Source organism: Galendromus occidentalis, unplaced genomic scaffold (assembly GCF_000255335.2).
Source record: "Galendromus occidentalis unplaced genomic scaffold, Mocc_1.1 scf7180000077471, whole genome shotgun sequence".
NCBI classification, from domain to species: domain Eukaryota; kingdom Metazoa; phylum Arthropoda; class Arachnida; order Mesostigmata; family Phytoseiidae; genus Galendromus; species Galendromus occidentalis.
The window spans coordinates 267,446-282,826 of NW_003805459.1; the positions used below are offsets into that span (position 1 = coordinate 267,446).

The 15,381-nt window shown below is 54.2% G+C and overlaps 1 protein-coding gene across 1 annotated transcript; it reads left to right on the plus strand.

Moving 5' to 3' along the window:
• Positions 1 to 6,962, plus strand: LOC114828289 (uncharacterized). Its single transcript, XM_029111806.1, has 2 exons — positions 1 to 517; positions 6,145 to 6,962. Exons 1-2 carry the CDS (start codon positions 1 to 3, stop codon positions 6,960 to 6,962), a joined length of 1,335 nt encoding a protein of 444 aa, XP_028967639.1.
• Positions 6,963 to 15,381: the final 8,419 nt, after the last annotated feature.

Sequence of the window (15,381 nt, forward strand, 5' to 3'; positions counted from 1 at the left end):
ATGGAACTTGTGCTCGCGCAACTGCCAACGGATTTGTCTGTGAGTCAGGTCGGGAAAGCCAAAGACCTCCAGGGACGCTTCGGGGGTCGGGGGAGCTCGTGGTCCCGTGAAGAGACCTCCATCCTGCTGGATGTGTACGAAGTCGAAATGGCCAAAGAAGACGCTAACTTCGACAAGAACTCGCCGACTATGATGGTGCCAAAGTTCCAGTCAATTTATCGAACGATTTCGGACGTTCTCACGCAACACGGTTTTCAAAGGAGTCCTATGCAGGTTCGGGAGCGTTTGAAGAGGTTGAAGCGCGACGTCCGAGAGCACAAGCAAGGCGAATTCACCGCACGAGTCAGTGCCATCGTCGGACGATCTCCGTACACTCGACCGAGTCTCATTCAACAGGCTGCTCTCGGCCGAGACAAAATTCTGAAAGATATCAACGAGAAAGACCGAATCGAAGGATATTACCCGATCACCGACATGATGTCAACCGAGATCTCATACCCCGACGACGATGAGCCCAGTGAGTACATCTTCCTCTTCTCTTCGTTTTCTCGTTTATGAAAGATCTCTTTTCCTTCACTCGACGGGGAAATAGCCCGTCTGATTAGCCGATCTTCCATTGCGGTGACACTCGCCTTGAAAGTACCGTCTTCAGAAAAAAACCTTTTCTGATTGAGAGTCGAAGCCCGCCTCCCAGTCAGAATTACCCCGAATTATAGTCGAGGATCATGGGGGAGGGGGCGAGGCTCCCTACAATCTTGAGTCGTATTTAGAATTAGGCAATTCTAGGCTGTCACGGAATCGGCCGAGCCCTGCCCGAGCTGACCAGGTATCCAGCTTGCGGCTGGTGGAACTTCCATAGGGTACTCTCTAGGACCGAATTTCGCTTCGACCGAACGTAATTCCGCTCTCGGGGGATACAGAATTAGTCTCGCCCTGAAAAAGATGAGGTTCTGTCTTCTTTCTGGTTCTCACGAGCTACCAGAACGAGGACTCGTCACGGGGTCAATGACCTCTTGCTTAAGACAGCTTTGCGAAACTCCAGCGGAAGCGACCAGGATGTCTCTCATTAGGTGATGTTCATCATCTACTCTGATCTCCATCCTCATGCAATGTACTCGCTCGATATTTTCCAGAAGTGGAAATCGCTCTCCTGGGAAAGCGAATTCCAGCCGTTCAAGGGCTCAATGTCAATGCTCTGCTCGTGACAGCTCTGTCGCGGAAGCTTCGAAAGCTCAACAAGTGCATCGACAGATATAACCCTTCAGCTATCGAGCGCCGTGGCCGCGAACTTTGCCATTGGCCGCAATTGCTCTCAGGTGCAAGCGAGGCCATCGTCCGATAGCTTGTGGGCTTTGCCCAAGTCAGCGAGCGTTGAACTGCCCGTAGCAACGGACTCTAAAGCTCTTTTTTTCGCTTCTTCACTCTGATCTCTATCGGTCGCTTGAACGTCAGCGATGGTCATCAGAGAGCGCTGCACGGACGCCGTTGCACACGGAATCTCGCCGAGGCTCGCACACGGACAGTGTCGTTAGCCAGACTGACCCGTACCGAAGCCGGCAACAATGACCAGAACGCTCTTAGACGTCTGACGTTGAGGGTTCAATGACCTTTCGGCACCGCCGGCACTATGGGCAAAGACGCCGAAGACCGCGGTGCTGCTGAACCGAGCTCCGGCTGAAACGAGCAGCTGGCGACCGAGCAACCAATCCGAAGACCGAAGAGACGAGCTCCCGCAGAAGAGCGAGTTTGATCCGTGATGGGGTTTGATTCCCTGAGCGAATAATTGTGGGTTCCCTCTGGGATAATGCGCCGTAGATCGCTCAAGCTCTTCCAGTACTCTGATTTGAGGGCAGACATGAACGAAAAAAATATGTCCGTTCCAGCTTGCGCCTGCAAAAACCAACGCAGAGGGATCGAATTTCGCTCTGTACAGACCTGATCTTGTTCCTAGGTAGGTACTGGTCGTCAGAGTCAGCTGTATGTGTGTGTGTGTGACTCTTAGGCATTCGCGGCCATTGCACCCTTGCACCGGCGCGGCCATTCACCCGCCCGTGAGCGACGTTCTTTCTGGACTGTTTCTACCCGCTTAGTCACACCGATACTGTGTTGCCATTGAACTTAGCCGCCGCGGCGTCGACGACGAACACCGGACGCAACCACCGAATTAGAACTGCGCTTCGATGACGAGACCAGCGATCAGCTGGAGGAAGCGGTCGGTGAGCGTTGGACTCTGACCGAAATCGTTTCCAGCCGCGAATTTCGGAAAGAGACTCGGATATCAATTAAAAGCTGCTGGAGGGCGGGCTGGACGTTTCCAGGATGTTCGTATGCACCCAGCCAGAAATCAGCTGTCGTCAGCTGATCCTCAGAAAAGTCTGGTCAGTAACCTTCCGTTCCGCTCCGTTGTCATTATCGGAGAATTCTGAACAGCAGGCATGATTGGGCATCCGAAATCGAGACCATGCCAGTCCGTCACTCATTTGAACGGTGTCCTCGGATGCCGGACGGAATGGACTTGCGGGCGGTTGGACAGCATGGAGAGCAAATAACAGAAACCGCATAGTGCAACGAACCTATCTGCCCTTGAGGGCCACCGTCGGGCCGAGCAACTGCTGCGACGACGGCTCTGGCGATTGTGCTCCGGTCGTCAGCCGGGAGTAGGGACGACCCCTGGTCGGGAAGAGCATCCCTTCTGGAACGATGATCATTCGACTGATCAACTCTGTTCACGATGATTTTGATCGATTATCCTGATCGAGGCGATGAAATGCACGCTTTCGTCCCTATGCTGCTCGGGGCTCGAGTCAGGCGATCAGCTGATCTGAAGGTCGTTCATTGGCCGCTCTGCTGTTATTGCCGCCGCCGCTGCTCCTGCCGTAGCCGTCGAGGAAGAAACGGCAGCGACAGAAGATCTTCTGTGGATGGAGGCAGACGTGCCGACGGTTGTGGTGGCGGCCAGAACGGCAGTTGCGCGCCGGGTTGAACGACCCGTAGTTGACCCAGAGCGGGTTCGTTGTAACACTTTCTGGATTTTCTGCCTGGGGCTGCTCGACTGGCTGATGGGCTCCAAGTGACTGGCGGTCTGACGCACGGACAGACTGGTTGTTTGGATGGAAACCTGGATGCTCGGTTTGTTGGCTGGCTGGCTGGCTGGCTGGCTGGAGCATTGTGGCCGGACGATGATCCCGCAGTGGTGGGCGGTTGCCGTGCGTTTCGCCCAGAGGCCGCCATTGCCGTTTTCCAGCCGAAGCGACAGAAGTTGCTCGGCCGGTCATGCAGCGGACCGGTGGGTGAACTTCGTTTTGAGGGGCGAAAAGCTAAATGGAGGGAAGGACCGTTAGGTCCGGGTTGGAGCGCGGAGACTGGTTATCCTCATCTCGGAGTCCAGGTTCGCAGGACGGGATTTCCCCGAGTGGGCCGGCCGGCCATCGGGCCGACCGGCTGGCTTGCTTGCGAAGTCTGAGCAACCAACCCCGGTCCGGTTGCATCTGGTTCAGTTATCCCCAAAAAGCCCAACTCATGCGACTGAGCGAGCAAGCGAGCGAGCGGCGACCGGACTGGGCCCGGCCATCTGTGCCCTGGGTCTCACCCCGACCCGGTCATGGCGACCCCACCCCACCTCACCCCAACTCACTTCACCTGGGGCTGAACTTCCTGCGCTTGGTCTTTCCCAAAGCGAACTCGCTCACCGGCAGCCAAGTAACAGGCAGCAGGCCAACTTGATTCAAGCTCTACGTTCCCATTCATGTCTTTGCCCTGACAAAGCATTCAGAGAGCGCCATGTGGTGTTTGAGGCGGACGATCTGTCCGTCCGTTCGTCCGTCCGTCCACGAAGTGCATCGAGCGCTGGAGTCGTCAGACGGAGGGACGACGACAGAGAAGGTTAGAGTATGGTTTGCTAGCGCTTAGCGAAAAGAAACAGAAGGGCGACTCAAGGTTGAATCATCGAAGACAGCGGTAAGGGCAGACTCTGTCACTGCAGCCGGCGACCTGTATGAGAAAGCGTATGGGTTCTCGCCAAGTGTTTGATAGATCGGTCATCGTTCTCCACAGGCGGAAACATGGGAGATTTCTGCTCGGGGCTCCAGAATTCATTCGATGCAGAGCACTACGCAAAATACGACGGCGTGAAAGGGGCCGATTTCTTAATGGAGATTCCTCTCACCGGATATATAACTTGGGACAAACACACCGGATACTGAATCGAAAGAATCATATTCCTTGGATCTGCGATGATGGTTCCCTTTCGGTTCCATCGCGGAGCTTGCCAGAGCCAGCAATCAATCCATTTGGGGAACGATCGATATTTACATTAGGGAAACGGAATCTTGAATTATTTCTTCTCCCGAGATTTTGGATCTAGCGCTTCCTCTGAACTTCTTTCCCGGAAACAGTGTATACCGTCCGAAATCGGGATTAACGATAGCGATACACACCGTTCTCCCCTGTCTCCTAGTGTATGGGATTCTCCGCAGAAGATCTAAACTCAGCCGTCGTCACAAGCGCGCTTCCCCCCCCCTCCTGGCAGAGGCATTTTCGGAAATCCGTCTGACAACTCGGAGTGTCGCTCAGTGCGCGAACGTCCGTCTGTCTATCCATCTCTCGGTACTGTGTGTATCCCCATCGGCAAGACTATTGCTCCGCACCACCGGAGGAGTCCTCTTGTGAGCAGTCTGGCAGTTAGGCAGGCAAACCAACCGAGATTGGTCGAGGGGACGAACTTCCTCTGCTCTCTAGGGCTGGCTGGCAGACAGGCAGACTAGTGTAGGTAGCTCCGCTCTAGTCCGTCCCTTTTCTCTAGACGGTCGACCAGATGCTCTCCTGGGCGACCTCGAAAACTCTCCCTGCCTCTCTCGATCCAGCTGGCTCTCCTGTCGCTCCAACCGCGTCGTCGTCGCTAGGCCCATTTATACATACACGACCGACGAAGGAGCGAGGCAGTCAGGCCGAGCGGTCGGCCGACGGCCGTCCGGCAGGCAGGCAGAGGTGCCCCAATTCAGTCTTTGTGTTGTACAGCTTGGATGGCTGGTCTTTTCAGAGGTTCAGAAAGCGAGAGAGTTTTGTTGAGCCTCCGACCAGGGATGCCTCCCACACAACGACATGCTGCCGCTACTTGCTTATTCTGCGTTGCTCATGCGCCCGCTGCGATCCATGCTCGGATGTTTGCGCGAACCCGCATCCGCTGACGGCGGGGCGCGGAAAAATCTTGCTCTCCGATTTTCGAAGATTTCGCTCCCCTAGAATCGAATTGGGAGAATCCGCGTGGCCAATGGGTTCAGCACGCAGACCGAAAAAGCGTCCGACGAGTCCAGGCCGCGGCCGCGCTGAGGGTGGACGGGTGAATCGTTGGCTCAAGCGTTCGCTCACACTCTCGGTCGAAAGTTCAATTGTAGATTGTGTACCGTGTGCACGTCCTTTTCCGCCTGCCCGTTGGACGTCCGCTTCGGCAACAACCGCAGCAACAACAACAACAACGACGACGGTCCTTTACCCCACTGCTCGCTCGTTCGTTTGCTCGTTGGTTCAGCGTTCGCTGGCTCGCTCGCGGTTTCAGCCCCGTTGTGACCCAAATGCCGTCACGCGGCCGCCCTGCCTCCAGAAGACGACGAAGAGGCAGAAACACAAGAATAGAGCTTGCCGTCAACGACCGACCCAGCATCAGCTGCGATGGCCGCTGCGGAATCCTCTTTCTGATGTGCCCGGGGAGCTGCTGCTGCTGCTGTTGGAATCTTCTGACTGTCGTCGGCGGAGCCGTTGCCGTCGCTCGCCACTCACAAAACAAGGGACGGTCACCCTGATAGGGCCAGCCAACTATCCAGTCAGTCAACCAGAAAGTAGCTGACACTAGAAGCAGGTCACTTGCGTCACATATAAACACACACACAGCTATACGGACAGACAAACGGACGCGAGCTCAAAAACGACACGGACGGTCTTCATCATCACGATCATCACTGACTATTCACACGTCATCCTGCGCGAGTGGAATTAGACCGACCGAGCCTGAACGTTCCGGAGGACGGCTCCGGCTGCTCCTCCGGCGGTCGACTGAAACCTTTCGACTCAGAATCCGGGTCTGAAGAAGTAGGGTCTGCCCCTCGAGTCTGACCCCGAGTTCTAACCGGTTGTTCCTCTCCCTTGCAGCTTCGGACAGCCCGATCTCGATGAATGCCGAAGTTCCAGAGGGTGTTTCTTCGGAAACCGATCACCACGATTCATCTTCCTCGTCAGAACACGAAGAGTCCAAACCGTCGCACGGCCGAAACGAGAAACAGAGAGTGCCCAGTGCGAGTGGCCACAGTACGGTCATCGCCGCCCCGAAGGAAAAGAGCTCGTTGAGCATGTCGTCCAGTTCGAGCAGCATGAGATCTTCGCCTATCATGCGTAGTCCCCCCCATACCCCCCATCTACCGTTGCATCCAGCGCCCACCAGATCCCAAACCCCGTACACACACTCGATGTACGCCGCTATCGAAAACGCCTACAGACAACGGATCTACAAAGAAGAGATGGACCTGCAACCGGTGCCTAGCCCGGCACTGCCCATGAACCTCTCGATCCATCAGGGCATGATGTACGCGACGCATCCTACCACACTCAGCAGTACCGTGTCTCTCGTGCCGCCCAGCAGCAAGTCCCAGACGCCCGTAATTCAGCCCCCGCAGCGATCGGCTTCTCCGCAATGCTCTCATTGCTCGCAGACCCTGCAGGAGCAAAGACGAATCAATGCTCTGCTGCAGAAGATCGTCAGCGATAACAAAGCCAGCGCAGAGAACCAACTTTTGTTCCAGCGGCAGATGCTCGCACACCTCAACTGCATCACGTACACGTTGCAGGGCCTGGCGGCGCAGAGGATTTCGACGGACTCCAAGCGGTACTCGTCGTCCGAAAGTCACAGCAACCCGGAAGACAACGACGCCGGATCGCCGCTCACGGCTTCTCCGATAAGAGACCTCCACTGATTATCTTGGGATTCGATCCGATCCCCTTTCGATTGGACGCCGATTCGGCCGATCTGAGGAGCCGCGCTCGCTCCACAGATCGGTGCAGTCGGAAGATTTCAATCATAGATTCTATTTGCTCCCACGACGTCCTCCCCAATCTCAGTCTGCCAGACGAAGCGCGTTTCGAGACGCTCGACGAAGCGACCGATCTCCCTGAGCGACAATCGGAGTGTTTTTCTTCCCCAATTCCCTCGATTCTCTTCCCCATCTTTGACGTGAGCAGCTAAACTAGCGGTGGTCTCCTATGGCGTTGTAAGCGTTACAGCTTGTGATAAGTTAATGAGAGCGTGTTAGTGATGTGAGTTTATGATGGAGTATCGGGAAAAAATTCAGAGATTCGGAATCCTGTATTTCTCACCAATCCAATCGGAATCGTTGTAAATACGACCTTCTCCGGGAACCATGATAATCCTGTAGAGCCCCGACGGAGCTGCTTTTCCGCTATCCACCCACCCATTCATGAGTGTGTGATTGCATGAATAAATCGATTCATCGTTTACGCGGTTGATGGATCGAAACTTCGAGTACCTGATAGAGAGGAATCGCCTCCTCTTAAGACTATATGGAGGTATCGATTTACGTATACATACTTATACATACCTACATGAAGATTTATAGATCCACTATCTATATATATTTACATTTGGATATATACGAACCCACACATATTATAGAAGTTGATGTTGATTGAACAAAAAAAATGTGATGTCGTACCAGCGTTGAGTCAAATAGAATAACTTGTTTTAGAGAACAGAATGAATTTGTCGTGTTCCAATTGTGTGCCTCCTGGTGACGTCCGGTTGAAGAGTGGCTCCGGATCCAGCTTCTCGCAACCACTCGAACTCCTCTGGAGACAAATAAGCTTGCGCAGACGCGCGAGTCAAACAGGAACCATGAAATGTAATTGGAGAGCATTGCGAAACCCGTTCAATGCCGGGTAATTTGAGTCGGTCGGAATCTCGGAGTCCCTCCACGTTGGAAAGCATGCCTGATGTTTTGTGACGTCGCCCGCTATTACCGAAAGATTACGTTCACTGTTACTGATGCTAAATGCGTGTATGCTGCCTGATGGAAGTTTATGTATGTTGATGATGATCCAGCTACCTAGTTTGTCATATATGAAAAATTTCGTTGTTAAGTTCTCCCAATGTTTTCGTTCCTCCTATGATTCAGATAGTTTTCTTATCAACCGATATAGCAGCGACCTCAAAGACTGTGAGAGGTGATTAGCTGGTCATTTCAATGATGGTATAAATCCGAACCAGCCGTCTTGGAGGATTCAGACGGGGAGCTTCAGAACCGGAGTCAGAGGGTTCACCGGAGTTTTCTGCAAAATCGGTTGATAATGAGCGGTGATCAGGGATTGTCGTCGTGTACGATATGAAGTTCCGACATCTCGATACTTGTTCTCTATATCGTCCCCCCCCTCCATTGTCCGCGCTGGATGAGGAGATCGCGTACTGTCCAGAGAGAAACGTGAGCGAGCCGACCAGTAAGATTTAACGCCGGCGGTGCTCCGCGATGGGAAAGATATTCGAGGATGAAGTTCCGAGAGGAGCGGACAATCATTTGCAGTGGAAACATTTATATTGTTCGTCTAAGATTTTTCTTCGCTATTGTTTTGTTCTCGTCTGATGACTATGATAAGTCGAAGCTTCTCGATGGCTTCCGCAAGTCTGAGAGACGGGCTCGATGGGCTCGGAGCTATCGGGAACAAACTCGAAACGACTAGGTAAATATCTCCGAGAGGATGCATTGATTTGTCGAGAGCAGCAACTGGTGTTCAGGTTGAGATGCTCGCATACAGGGGCAACGATGAGATTGACGCGATGCGGGGAAGAGGTACGCGGCCGTTCCGACGTACATCGACGGGACGAAACTTTAAATAAACATCTATTTATTATTTGCCTGCATTCCGACGTCTCCTTCCCTTATTTACATCAAAACTGAATTTTCGATGTGTCCGCTGTTTGAGCCGTGCGAACATCGATCCCGCTGCACCGATGCTGTACAAAGAGCCAGAAACGCGCAGTTTAACCCGGAGCGACGCCGACGTCGCAGAAAACGGCTCGGAAACCTGTTCAGGAATCGTCTGGTGTAAACATCCAGCCGGAGTCGAATCGGGACTTTTCTTCACTCTCTTCTGCATCGCCAGCTTCAACCAATAGCACTTACGGGAATTTTTCCCGTGGCTTTATCACCTCAAAGCCGAGAGTCTTGAGGCTTCCCAAGGAGATCTCTGATTATCGAAACGAATAGAAATCAATGAGTGACGCTATCTGTTGTGGTCCAGGGGTACCGCGGAAAAAAAAACGGGCCATAGGGGGTCCGAATCGGAGCTCGCGAGGGGGGGAACCTCACGAGGCGCTACGCAAGGTGACCACCTCAATCAGAGTTCCTGATGGCGTTGGAGAAGAGCGTTTAATTTTTCTTTGCCGCCGAAACTGACTCGGACGCTTCGCAGGCTGCCGTTGTTCAAGAATTTCGGTCGTGTGCGCGCGACTACGTCCAGAGCTGGAGCCAATTTTGTGTCCTCTTGGTCGCGTGTGGATCGTTGAAGGGGGCGCAATCATCGGGCGGGCCAAGTGGTGTCTACATGTCGTTCTGTCTGGCGGTGCGTCTAGCTCGGGCTCGATGGCTAGCGGTTCGTTCGATCGACTGGACGGCTGGCTAGTTTGTCTGGGTCCTCGACCGGTCGGAGTAACCCTTCCACTAACTCGTCATTCAGCCACTGTGCCAGTCGAACAACACGCCGGCAGGCTGCGAGCGAAAGCTCGACGCATCCAGTGAGCGTTTGAGACAGGGGTCCGAGTCTTGTCTAGAGACCAGCTGTTGTCTTGAGGCACCTTCACGTTGAACCTGGTGTTGGCGGTGTCTGTCTGGTTAGACTAACCTAGGACGGCTGACCCATCGGCCTCCACCACCTCCTCCTCCTCGTCGTAGTCGTCGCTAGCCTACTCTAGAGGATCGTCCTACTCTAGTAACTGAATGGTAGTGTTGCGCTGCGGCCGCCGTTGTGCCCTAGGTTCAAGCTACGGGTCCAGGTGTGCTCTCGGAGCTTGACTGCTGCCGCTGCTCATGGATCTGCCACTGCTCACAATGGACTCTCTCCGGCGTCGAGTCAGCAAGAACGATTGAGCTCGGCGACCTCACGAGGAAGAGTCGGCCGAATGAGACGAAAATACGAGTCGGAAACTGAGCATCGGTTTCTAGCCTTGCTGAGGCTAGTCGTCGGGAGCGGAAGCCCCGATGCTTCGCCGCTTAGGAAGAGTCTCTCTTACTCAAGTCTATTCCCTCTCGCTGGAATCGATGATGTCCCAATCAATTAGGGAAATTCTGCTCGGAAAGGCTACAAAGTCCCGAACGAGCACGGAAAAGACTTCTTGGAGGGGGGTTGAGCCTGAGCTTCGCATGAATGATGCGCAGTTCATCGCTCGGAAAAACGGTAAAATGGCAGGGCCTCGTTACATCGAACAAGCCAGGACTCGGCAGATCAGGATTTTCCGGAAATGTATAGCGCAAAGGTTCCGAGGGCAATCCGCATTGAAGAGGGACTGCGACTATCCGGTGGTCCCCATGGGGCCAAATGCGATGGTTAGCGGTCCACAGGGTCCCTGAGTTCGCTGCTGAGGGTCCATCCGGAGATTTGTGGAGACCCGCGATTCGGAAGAGTCCGGGGGAAACCTATAGAGGGGATATCCGAAAACAATCATTGAGTTAGAAATTCTCAATCACGAAGATCTATTCATCACGGCAAGCCCCCGAGTCGATCGACTGCGTTGAAGAAGATTGCCATGGATGTCCGTTCAGCATACGGAGACAGAGGCTAAGGACATTACCATCCCGCGAGCTCGTGTCGGTTGTCCGGCAGCCACGGTCTCGCAGTGCTTTGCGCTCGTCCCGAATCCTCCGATCGGACGACGCACGGCATGTCAGCCTAGAGCTCCGTGCTCACGTACTTGGGTCCGCTTTGACGAAGATCATTGCCTGACTCGCCGGTTCCTCGGAGCGAGTGATTCCTGACTCGACCACAAGGATCGCGTAGGATCTCCACATTCGTCGCGCTTACCCGCCTCGAGTCGGAGGACCGCATGTTGCGCAATGCATTGGAGCTTCCATCCCTCCCGATCACTTAGCTAAAGCATTCGGAATATTGGTCGTGACCTCACGGCACGCTCCATCCCGCTATGTGCCGCAGTAGCTGACGGCAGCGCGAGCGTGCGCCATTATCGGCTGCACTGTGTACGAAGATGCGGCGATCGTCAGCGAGCATCGGGCCACGAACATGTCGTCGTAGACTGTACGGTTCTCGGACGGTTTCTCCGTTCGTCACATGAAGTTCCGTCGGTCGAACACATGCTCCGGCCGCTCCCGCTTCAGCTGCAGCGGCAGCAGTCACCAGCGGGAAGGAGTACAACATGATCGTGCGCGCGTAGAGCATCCACGATAGAGGCGCACATGTCGATTCGGTAGACACATACGCGTGACATCATTGAGCAGCCCCCAGTCTGGCAGTAGCTACGACAGCAGCGGCAGTAGCGAGATCGCTCTTTCCACTACCGTTGACTGGCTGGCTGGAGCACCCCCGAGCAAAAAGAGCGACCATCTGGCCCGAGAGAGCATTCGCGAGAAGCACTCCGTGTCCTTCGGAGCTCCGATCATACAGTTCGTGAATGAACTGAAGTGTCATCAACGAAACGATCGAACGACGAATATATCGAAACGACTTATCTACGACTACGACGAATTTCTAGTGTGAAGACAACGAACATTCTCTTTGTTTGGATATCTCTTTATTCATCATCCATCACCGTCAATCATCTCGACACAGCTCCGTTACCGGTACGTAATTGAACGGCTCATTCGAGGATTCATCCCAGGAATAGGTGGACGTTGGCAGCGTTCTCTGACGTCGGGGTATCCGATCGGCATGTCGCGCGGAAGCGATTCGACCGGCTTGGCGCAGAGCCAAACTTGTTGATTCGCCAGCCTTATAGTGCGGTCTACGTAAAAGTGAAAGCAGAGATTCCGTTGGTTTTGGTTATCTTTGAGAAAGAGAGGAAGATTCCAGTGAGACGGAATTAATGGTTCGCTTGTGGACTTCTGGACGAACGGATGCGTTTCGGTTTCTGTGACCTTCCCCTCCCGGAGGTATCGCTGCTGCGTTAGGTGTCTTATCTGATAGGGAAGTTTTGACTATGTCCTTCCTAGTTCTCTGCTCTTGAAGGTCCTCTCCCATGGGGCGGCTTGACCTAGAAAGATTGCTCCGCTCTAAAGGCTTATCATGTGTTACGCAACTGCGCAGGGAAATCGGGCCGGCAGCGGCGGCTTCCCGTACCAATAGGGTGCGAACTCTTTCTCGACGGAAGCGTTCCTGGAATGACACCGTGTTCGTCGGAAACTAGCTCTCCACGAACGTCAATGCATGGATTGCCCCGTTGTGAGACCCCACAATCGCCGAAGTGACTCGAGCCGACACGGCTCATTGAAGGAGCGACCCAAGATCTCAGTCAGACTCAAGATCCGCGGCTAGCTGTCAGTTTGTCCTGCCAATTATTCGATCAGGAACGGCATTCGCCCTGACGCTCACAATCAGTGAGCATGGAACTTCCTCGGAAATTCCGTCCTAGAGATCCTTCCGGGAAAAAGTAGCGAGGCTGTCATTATACTTCCGCGTGCGTCAGACAAGAGTATATTTAGAATGAGAGGGTGAGAAGTGCGGCGATAAGATCGCAAAAGGCTCCCGCATAATCAACGGGAGCGAATGTCTCAGGTGCTCGTCGAGATTATTTACCGCACCTTATGACAACTAGGAAGAGACATAAATTAAGTACATAGGCCGATGAATAATTGGGGTCGCACAGAAATCCCCCGCAGCCGAGTGACGCACCGGAGAATTCGAATACTGAGATCACTCAGCTTTGGCGTGTTTCCCAGCTGTTATGGGCTGGAACAAACGGAACCCTAAAACATCCACCTAGTTCACGGATTCCAATGTTAGGGGCTCTCCCGGATTCAAATGATTCCAATCGAAATGAATCAGGGTCCTTAGCTCTTGCCGAGTTCCGTTAGAGCGCCATGGCATTTGTCAACCAACGAACCCAAACACGATCCCATGTAATCGCCAATAGCCTCTCCGCATTTCGCACTTCAAGGGAATGCCCGCGTCACCATCGAATCCACCCGCTGCACTCGGCGGAGCGAGTTGACGGCCCTTCTCGAGGTCATTGCTCCTCCTCTGGAGCTTGCTCCTCCGCTCTCACGAAACTCCAGACACGCCGAGGTGCAACAAGCTCCCCGATCCCCCATGGCTCCCCTCCCTCTGACCCCCGATGCTTCCCTCCTTGTTTTGGGAGATGGTTGGCTGCAGACAGGCAGACGCTATAAGCGCTTGGCTGGTCTGTCTGTTCATAGGTTGCTCGGTCGCTCCCTCGCCCGGTCCCCGACGATCCCCGTCTGGCCCCCTGCTTTGGCTCGTCTGAAGTAAGGTCGGCCGACCGACCGACCGACCGGGAAGGGAATCGCCAGTCAGGCAAGCAAGCATCAGCCAGTATCGACTATCCTCGTGAGAAAGCCGCCTTCTCTCTCCCGAAGAGCTGAACTACAGACACGAGACTAATCGCGGATCTGAATCCATCCATTTCCCGGAATATTTGCTCGCCCCTCTTTCCCTTCCCGCTCCCTCGATCTCAAACCAGTGAGGAAATCGCACTCAATTCGCTCACACAAGCCGCGCGACAATGATGTCACCGACACCGCTTCATTAAACGCTCTACTCGGGATTCTGAAATCTCGAGCAGCGATTCGTGCCCAGAACTTTCACCGTCGGCGAAGAGAATGCTTCCGACGGCCGCGACGTCCACATGCGCTATACCGCCGTCTCGAGACAAACGGGGAAATTCGGGCTCGCCGTAACGTATCTGAGACAGCTCGCCGAGATCTTCAAGGGTCCCTGTTCCGTGCCATGCTCGAAGATTTCCGGAAACGCATGACGGGAGATGAACGTCTGCCGGCATGGTTTTGAAGTCGCTTGATCGCTCGCTCGTTCACTGCATCGCTCGCTCGCTCGCCCCCAACCCCGATCGGACGCTTAGCGCAGCCCTAGGGTGCCTCTTGCTTCTTGTTCTAGCCATCTGTCCAAATGGGTTGTAGCACCACCTCCGCTACTACTAGCAGGAGTCTCTCACTATCTCGCTTTCGACGCTAGAGCCCAGAGCAGAGCTCTGTGGCGGCGGCGGCTGTGGGCTGGCTCGTTGGCTGAAGCTCACTCGACGACCATTGAAGCGTGTGCCCCTTTGTGTAACGGTACAGCAACCGAGAGTCAGCCGGAGCTCCACAGGCTGGCTGTTCCTGTGCTGCAGCAACTCTGTCCGGGACGAACCCCAGATGGTCGGTCCGTCGGTCCGTAGCTCGCTTGTTGACTGGCAGCCCGGCGGTTGTATCGTTTCGTAAACTCGTAAGGGAGCCGATAGGTGAGACTCGGCCTCATGGCGTACGCGTCGACGTTCTTTGTTCGCCGCTTTCGGCCGTGCTAGACGCCGTTCTTCTTCTTCTTCGACGTCATAGTAGTAGAAGTTGTAGTAGTAGTCGTAGTAGGGGTCTACAACCGCCGGAAGCGACGCCGAGCCGTAGGCAAGCCAAGAAGGTTGAAGTCTCGCGTCTTAGTACACCAGATGAACACCACCTGGTTCCGTAGAGGGGCAACGACTTTTCGTTTCCGCATCCGATTTCGACCGTAGGGGGAGTAACCACCAGACACAGCATACAGCTTGGAACTTCAGTGCCTGCTGCTCATCGTGTCGGCGATCCCGAAGATGAAGAAAGTGGTCACTTCCGTCCTGGCTTTCTCTCTCTTTCCGTCTCGATCGGGGGTTCCACGATCTGCACCGAAGAACGTTTTCTAACCGGGGAGGGCATGCGTGGACGTCTTCTGTGTGGATTTTCACCCGGGCGCGATCGTTTGAACGAAAAACTAACCCGAGTCAGAAATAGTGAGATTTTCTTCTCTCGATCTCCGGTGATGTTTTCACGGTATGCCCTCCGTGCCTCAGGAAGAAAAGGAGTCCCTGCAAGCTCCGGACTCGAATCCTCAACTCATCAAATGATCAGAGCCAGAAATCCGATATCGTCGGCATTGTAGTTTTTCGTCCGAGATCCACTTGTTCACCCTGTCCCGCTCGGCCTGAGATTCTTGTCCCCGTAGAGTTTGAGCGAAACGAGCGAAGAACGGAGAGCTATCCGAGAGCTCGACTGCTTTCGAAGCCGTGTAAATACGTGTTTCAACATAACACATAACCATAATCTCTTTCGGCTTTTCCCCTTCCGGATCTCCTCTAAGCCATTGAACTAGTGCTTCGGGCCATGTGACGAAGCGACG

Coding starts and splice junctions, on each gene's coding strand:
- LOC114828289 (XM_029111806.1), top strand. CDS start 1: ATGGAACTTGTGCTCGCGCAACTGCCAACGGATTTGTCTGTGAGTCAG. Junction 518..6,144: donor CCCCGACGACGATGAGCCCA/GTGAGTACATCT, acceptor TCTCCCTTGCAG/CTTCGGACAGCCCGATCTCG.